The sequence below is a fragment of the Panthera pardus genome, unplaced genomic scaffold (assembly GCF_024362965.1).
Source record: "Panthera pardus isolate Hobbes unplaced genomic scaffold, ASM2436296v1 HiC_scaffold_363, whole genome shotgun sequence".
In the NCBI taxonomy this organism is placed as follows: domain Eukaryota; kingdom Metazoa; phylum Chordata; class Mammalia; order Carnivora; family Felidae; genus Panthera; species Panthera pardus.
The window spans coordinates 175-8,996 of NW_026526947.1; the positions used below are offsets into that span (position 1 = coordinate 175).

General features: G+C 32.6%; 1 protein-coding gene across 1 annotated transcript; it reads left to right on the forward strand.

Annotated features, from left to right (window-relative positions):
• Positions 1 to 473: 473 nt before the first annotated feature.
• LOC128774652 (RNA-binding motif protein, X chromosome-like) lies at positions 474 to 8,574 on the forward strand (the record flags this gene model as incomplete). The annotated part of the gene is made up of 6 exons (XM_053893697.1): positions 474 to 693; positions 2,318 to 2,470; positions 5,389 to 5,503; positions 6,606 to 6,731; positions 6,806 to 6,894; positions 7,650 to 8,574. Coding segments are annotated over 6 exons (1,014 nt in total), but the record flags the coding sequence as incomplete, so codon positions are not given.
• Between the last annotated feature and the right edge of the window lie 248 nt (positions 8,575 to 8,822).

Here is an 8,822-nt window from a genome sequence, read left to right on the forward strand (position 1 = left end):
AATGTTCATTTTTAACAACAAATAACAGAAATATAGAATATAAATAGTCATTTTGAATAAACACTAGTAACTTGTTTTCTAAGTGACATACGCAATTGTTTTACATCTCTTTGGGACACTGGAAAATTTAAATGGTAGAAATAATAAAAATGAAATGAGCTATAGGGTAGAAAATGTGTATTTTCATGAAATGTGAGAGCTATTAATTTTTAAATACTGGATGAAATGCCAAGAGTTTTAAAAAATATATATGTACTTGTGTATTGAATGGCTTCATGGAGGGAAGTTATTTGTCAAATGTCTCATATTTGGCAAGTGAAGAGACTGGTCGATAAAATACATGCTTTTGGGGAACAAAACCCATTGATCTTTAAGTTGATTTTAGTTTCAATAGTTACTGGATTTGTAAAATTTGTTCATTTGTTAAACTTAAATTGGTTTAATGTTATGGTTATTATACTTAATCTTTTTAGTCGTTGGATGGAAAAGCAATTAAAGTAGAGCAAGCCAACAAACCATCTTTTGAAAGTGGTGGTAGACAGAAACCACCACCTCCTCCAAGAAGCAGAGGCCATTCAAGAAGTGCAAGATGTGGAAGAGGAGGAAGTGGGGGAGTGAGAGTGCGTCCCTCACGTGGAGGACACTTGGGTAATGTTTTAAAATACAAGGATGCAACCATAGAACTGGAAAACAGTAAGTTTGAATGTATGGAATTCAGTTTTTATTTACATCTTTTATGAGATGGATGAACTGTTAGATTCATTAGATGAAGAATTAACATTAGTAATAAATGCTAAGGGTTTATAGTTTTAAAAAATGATTGAAATAGGTAATGTGCAAAAAATAATCTTGCAGTGAAATGGGATAGATACCAAACTAAATTTAGTTTGTTTTAGCAGTATTACCAATTATTTCTAGTCAAATCAACAATTTTTCCTCAGTACTCATTTTTATTGATTGTATGTTTTTATAGAAGTTAAGATTGGTTGTTCATAACAGTGACTGGCTGGCTCTGTTTGTAGAGCATGGGACTTTTAATCTTGGGGCTGTGAGGTTGAGCCCCATGTTGGCCATAGAGCTTAGATAAAAAAAATTGTTGGCTTATATTTGAAAATCCATCTTTTCTTTATTGTGGAAGTTATTTCATTGCATCACAAAAATATTGGGGAATCTTTACAAATATGCAAGAGAAAATAAAATCACTCAAAATACATGTTTCATGCATAATACTTCATATTTCAGGATTAACCTTGCAGTATTGTTTTCCATGTGTGCATGTGCAAACATCTATGCAAATCTCTTCATTTTGAAAGAAGGGTTTTCTTCCTTGGTTTTTTGTAGAAAAAACAACAACTTGGATTTGGGAAAATATAGGAAATAATATAGAGCTTTTTTTAGATTTTTGAAGATGGGTTTATTCAGAAAGAAATTTAAAAGCTGCTGCTTCACAAATAGTGTGTACCTTTATCGTGTGTGGGAGGGATAATGAGTTACTGAAAATGGTATTTATGAACTTTTCAGAGAAATCTTTTTTATTCATTATGAAAGGGAGTCACTTCATGTACCACATAAACTTTATTTCTTCTATTAACCAGTCTCCAAATCAAACATTGGGCTTCCATTTTTCATAATTAAGTGTGATTTTTAGGAAATGGCTCCTAAAGTGGAATTGCAAGGTTTGACCCATTTAAAACACACTAAATTGATCATGAGAAAATTTTAGTATTTTTGCCATGTTTCAAAAATTCATATTTTTCTTACCTATAACAATACTGGGGACTTTTTCTAGTTGAAAAGATAAACAAATGATTTTTGATGATTTAATATGTATATCTTAAACTATTAAAATTGAACAGAACATAGTTTTTTTCATTGATGTAAAATTGCTGTTATTTTGTAAGTGAACTTTAAGAATAGTATGTTAATTTACTCTCAAGATACTTCATTTTTAAAATATATTCCCCTTTTCATTTTTTAAAATAACTTTATTTATGCCTATGTGTTCTATTTTTCAAAAGCTTTCTTGACACCAGGATAATAGAGCAATTACTTACCATTTTTCTCCACTCTTTCAGTTTTCCCCAAATGTGTGTCTCTTTCATATGAATATAAAATGCTTCTTAAATTTTTCTGGGTTTTCCAAGTTGATTTTCATAAGAAGTCTTTGAACTCTATTTATGTCTTACTAGGAAACACTTTTAGTTTATACAAGATGAATGCCTAAAACAATAATATTGTGTAGTAAAGATTTTTAAACAATAATTGAAACTTGATCATTAAAAATTCTACTTACTAAAAAGATTTCATTTAAATACAGATGATCGTGAATATACTGTTAATCTCAACATGAGTTCTTCCAGGGGACCCTTTCCAGTTAAAAGAGGTTCATCTTCAAGAAGTGGAAGTCCTCCTCCAAAAAAATCTGCTCCTTCTGCCCCAGGGCGTAGCAGTAGAGGGATTGGAGGAAGAGGTAAATTCTATAAATTAAAAAGGCAATAGTTTCTTATAAATGAAAATCACTTATTTTCAACTGAGTGTTTAAATTTCAAGAAGCACAGTGGAATGTGAGGAAACATATGGGGCTTATTTAGTGATCATAACCTATTTTTGGTGAGGAACTAATTGTTCAGGTTCTAACTGTATATGCAGTAGATAATTAGCAAACATCAGTGGGGGAAATTTTGCCTTTAAGGTCCATGTTTGCTATGGAACTCTTCATTTTTCTTACAGTTCTTGTGAGCATGGTTTGATTAGCAGGCTTCTTTTTTCACATGGATTCAAGGTCAATATTTTCATGAAAATGTCCCATGAGAGAATATTTTCATGTATAGCATAGGTTGGCTATGTATTTTGATCACCTGGTTTATATTAGTTACAAACAATAACTACAAGTTATAAACAAAACAATACTTCTTTTTTTCTTTCTGAGTTTGGACCATAATGGTGTTCTGCTATACAATTTTTGCTTGAAATGTGGGTGGTGGTGGATACACACTTAACCTCAGTGTGAGTTCTTCAAAAGGATCTGTGCTAGTAATGCCCCAATGTAAAAGTTACCAGAAAGCTCAGTATTAAAATCATAAGCTTATGTGTAAATCATTGGTTTTGTTCTGTGAGTATACGAAGAAATATGTAAGTACATAGAAGATACATTTTCTGCTACCAAGAATTCTCTCACTGGGAAGGAAATATGTTATATAAGTATTTCATCCTTAATAAATTTAGAAATTAGCTGGGAAGATACTGTACACATGGATAGTTATTTAATTTAAAAAATTAAGGCTTGATAGACTTAAAGGAGACTGACATTTTAAGTTGGGGGAATATGAAGTGCACTTAGGCATGAAGTATATAGAAGACATTAAGACTGGTGGAGACCTCAGTTATAAAATACATGGAAGACATTAAGATTGGTGGAGAGCCCATGTTTTAAATTCTTAGGTAGTAGTCCTTAGGGAATTTCAAATTACTTAAGACAAATTAAAGCAAGAGATGAGTATCATCAAATACACTAACATAATTTTGACAAGTAGGTGTAAGATTTTGGATTGAACAGAAAAGGAAGCAAGAGGGCATAGAAAACTTTTGAGTGAAGAAATAAATACCATCTTTTAATTGAGAGAAATCTGAAAACTTTAGTTCTCTTAATTTAGTATTGCTATTTAAACCTTGTTATATAGAAATTGCCATTATCATATTTACCCTTCTGAGGATCTGGTAGAACGTCAAGTGTAATTTGCTGTAATTAAGTGTATTTTGCTGTTGACAAAATACACAAGAAGCCTACACATTTCCAATGAAAGAATTAAATACTGAGCCAAAAAATAAATAAATGAAGGTTGAATTCTAGGAACTAATCATAAGAATTAATATGTGAAGAGAATATTTATGGGAGAAAGTTTTCTTATTTTGAAAAATGTACAGTACTTTCAAATTAGCCCCTAAAAAGTATTGCTAATGAAACACTAGAAATCAGTATTGCCATCATTAAAAAGACCAAGCTATCTACCATTTGGTGTGGTAAATTAGAAAATATTGTGTATGTAAAGAGTTTGAAATGTAATACACTATGATATGATACTACTGTTGGTGTGAGTGGGATGAATTGGCAGTCAATCATTTCTCTAGCTGAAAGAAGATACATACGTACTTCAGTCAGTGAGAAGTTTGAAGGTTTTACACCTGTTCTTTGTGCTGTTAACATTCATTAGCAATTCCTATGAATGTAAAAAGAAGTAAGGGGCGTGAAATTTCTTCTAGCTAGAGCAGTTTTAATCACTGAATGATTTCATTGCATGTGAATCTTGGGTTTAAACATTGTAAGAAATACTGGCTTTGAAGGGATAGTGGAATATAGAAAGCCATGGAAAATGTTTAGGTGATACCACGAACATTTAGGAATTTAAAGAAAAACATCATTGTAAATTAGCAAAATCATAGAGGAAGCAGGGTATATTACATATGCAGGTACTAGAAATTTGCAGTTGGGGGTTGTAAATAGAAAATGATTCTTAAAGCAGGAGAAGGCACGATTCTTTTAATGGAATGAAGAGATGAAATAAATAAAGGAAATGATATATAAAAGAAATGGAGAGTTTTAAATTGAACCTTAATTATGCAGTGAGCTGGCTACAGAAAAGACAATCTAGGAAACTGATGAATAATAGGGTAATTATTTAATACATTAAAGTTACTTAATGCCTTTGCTGTGTTAATACTTGGGACACTGAACAAGTATTCTTGGCAGTGTTAGTATATATACACAGGTAAAAGATAAGAAAACATGGAGTATCTTGAGACCTAAAATAGTGGCTAAAAATAGCATTAAAAGACTAAGGAAAGCGTGTAGATGGAGTTTGAAAATAAATTAAAATAACTTATCCTTATAAATACTGTGTTTTTGAACAGCCATCAGAACATTTAACTAGGACTGCAGTAACAAGGTTTGAATACAAAAAGAATAGTTCGGTTGTAATGGGATCTTATAATGGAGAGTATATTGAACACTGAGAGTAAAAATAATGATTAATAGACTTTCAGGTAACCTAAACAAGAGATAGATTAAGTAAGACCATAGCAAATAGGGGAGAAAAGCTGCCAGAGGAAAATAGGCAGATTTAATCACTGAATATGTGGAAGTAGCTACAAAGTTGCTTATATTTAGAACTTTTTTTTAGCAGTTGATGGTAATTTAAAGATTATGCAAAATTTATGTATGGAGTGGAAGATATCAGAAGATAAAACATTCAAGAAATATATGTAAAGATGCAGACAAAAAATGAACATAAATATCCTAAAGGAGAAACCTGTAAGAATTGTGGAAAGAAATCCGTGTTTTGATATCATAAAAGTTACTGAGACACTTACTTCAGAATCTTTAAATTAAAGGTCCATTGTCCCATGGAAGAGAAAACTATGGAGGTCCTTCGCGCAGAGAGCCGGTCTCTTCCCGGAGAGATGACTATATGTCACCAAGAGATGATGGTTACAATACTAAAGATAGGTAAAGGGGGGGTCCCTGGGTGACTCAATAGTAGGTTAAGCATACTACTCCTGATTTCAACTCAGATCATAACTTCAGAGTTGTGAGATCAAACCCCACATTGGGCTCTGCTCTGAGTGTGTTTGAGGTTCTGTCACACTAATGTGTGCTCTTTCTTTTGCAAAAATTAACTTTTTAAAAAGATACATAAGGGAAAACAAAGTATATAAATTGTCAATGCATTTTTTGTTGTTGAAGTTCTAACATAAAGCTAAGTATTTTTGAGTTAACAATTTAGAAATATTTAGTACATTTACAGCGTTCTATAATCACCACACTTTACCTACTTACAAAATATTTCATCATCCTACAGTAAAACCCTGTAACATTAAGGGTTGCCTGCACCCTTCCCTAGAGCCTGACAAACACCCATCTGATTCTGTCTCTGTTGATTTACCTATTCTGGATATATCATACTAATGGAATGAGACCATATGGCTTCTTTCCTCTAGCATAAGTGTTCTCCGTATTCCTCCGTATTGTAGTATGAATCCTTCTGGTTATTTTAATGGCTTATTATATTCCGTTGTGCATATAATAAATATAATCTGGGTTACTATCATCATAGTACATTTTTGAACATTGATAGTATTTCAGTACCTGTTTTCAGTTCTTTTGGGTGTATACTTAGGGGTGGAAATTCATGGTTGTGCAGTAATTCTGTTTAATTTTCTAAGGAACTAACTTTTCCCACATGGATTGTACTTACTTTGCAGTTCTGTCATCGAAGTACAAATTTGAATTTCTCAGCATTACTAACTTGATACTAAGATATTACTAACTTGATACTAAGTTGATATTTTCCATTTTTTAAGCTATTATAGCCAACTTACTAGGTGTGAGGTAGTATTTTGATTTGTATTTTATTAGCTAATGATCAACTGAGCATCTTTTCATGTGCTTGTTGGCCATGTGTGTATCATCTTTGGAAAATAAGTGTATTCAAGGGTGCCCATTGAAAAAAGTTGTTTTCTTTTTTTTTTTTTTTTTTTTTTGGTCAGAGTTTTAAAATATATTCTGGGAATTAGGAATTACATTTTAACAATTTACTTGTTTATTTAAGTTATTCGAGCAGAGATTATCCAAGTTCCCGGGACACCAAGGATTATTCTCCATCACCTAGAAACTATGCATACCGTTACTATGACCATTCAAGTTCTCGGGATGAACATTACTCTAGAGGATATAGGTACTGAAAGTTTTCATTTTTATCAAATAGCTGCTTGAAAGTCTTAATTCTTACATTAATATTTTTTTATTTAGTGATCGTGATAGCTATGGTGGAGGTCGTGAGAGAGATTATTCTGAACATTCAAGTGGAGGCTCTTACAGAGAATCATACGAGAGTTACGGTACGAGTCCAGTTTTTCCTGATAAATCATAGAATTAGATTTAACAGGCAAGATTGGTATGTATATTGTTACATCTAATTCCACAAAGGGAAAACTATAGAATGATATTCTGATTAGTTTGAAGATCCTTGAATTACTTTAATAGTACATTTAAACTAACAATGCCTTTGTGGCTAAACTGACAGTCCCCTCTTATCCCTAGTTAGAGAAAAAATACTTAAATACAAGGAAGGGAGGAGCGCTTGGTTGGGTTGGCTTTGTGGGCTAAATATCTAACTCTTGATTTTAGTTCAGGTTATGATCTCATGGTTCACAGCATGGGTTTGAGTTCAGGGTAGGGCACTGCACGGACAGTATGGAGCCTACTTAGGATTTTCTCTCAACCTTTGCCACTCTCTCTCTCCCCTGCATGCACATACTGTATCACAAAATAAATACACATTAAATAACAAGAAAGGGACAGTGTTCAACAGTAGAAAGCATAAGAACAGCATGAAGATCAGGATTTCAGTCCTTTTTCAGAAACTGTTAGAACATTTACTTCAAGTAACCTGTTTAACCTGAAAAATACTACATTTATACTTCTTTTTAAGTTTAAAATACCTTGATTAGTGCAGCATAATATTTTCTCAGCAGAGGCAGATAAAAACCTATCTCTTCCAAATATTTAGTACTTGAACTAGAATCACAGTGCAATGATACTCTCCAAAATTGTCATGTAGTTAGTTGTTTTTACTTGGTCATTGACTTTGCAGGTAGCTCCCGTGGTGCACCACCAGCACGAGGACCTCCTCTGACTTACAGTGGAAGCAGTCGCTATGATGGTTGTAGCTGCACACGTGATGGATACGGTGGAAGTAGAGAAAGTTACTCAAGCAGCCGGAATGATGTCTATTTAAGTGGTCGTGAGCATGGTGGCAGACAGGAACGAGGGTTTCCACCTTCCATGGATAGGGTGTACCCTGCTCTTCGTGAATCATATGGTAGCTCAAGTTATGGGGGTTCCAGAGGTGGTCATGGGGGAAACCGATCTGAAAGAGGAGGCCGTAGCAAATACTACAAATAAGTTATGTGCCAGTTTTTCTTTGTTTGTTTTTGCAAAGAGAAATTTTAAATGCTACTTTTTTCTGCTTTATTGCATTGGTTAATAAAAGAAAAATGTTACCCTTGTGGGGGCAGGCACACTTTTATTTGCCCTCCATGCATTTTTGGTAAGAAAAAAACATTCAAAGTAATTTCATAATAATTAGTGTTAATTGAGGAATATTACAGAAGTTATTTGAAAATAGTGTCTGTATTGTTAAAACTTTTAGCATAAGTTTCCATAAAATGGTATTTCCTTTATTATTTTACTATTTAGCTATAAAAAATGTGAAAGCAAATTTGTTTGAAAGGTGAATTGCACTGTTTGCCTGAAAATTTCCTTTGTGTTGGAAATAAATGCATACAATATAAATGCATACAAAATCTGTACTCTGAAAGAAAAAAAAATGTTACTTTTGGGGAGAGGCATACATTAACTTTTCCTTCCATGATTTTTTTGGATAAGATGAAAAGCATTTTTCAAAGTAGTTTCATAATTGTTAATGTTAATTGATGAAAACTAGAGAAGTTGTTTAAATGTAATTGTCTGTATTAAGAATTTCAGAGTAAACATTTCCACTAAATGGTTATTTCCTATGTGGTTTTACTGTTGACTTAAAAAAATGAGAAAGCAAATGTGTATGGAAGGTAAATTGCATTGTTCGCCTAATTTTCTTTTTGTGTCTGAATGAATATAAATGCATATAATATAAAGTGGCATGTTCTTTTCTCCACAGCAAGCTGTGCCTGTTTTCCACGTGGGCATACTAAGCCATTTATATATTGTTTGCAAGTTTAAATGTGTAAAACAGTTTGAGAAATGGATTACAAAAGAATGTTTGCTT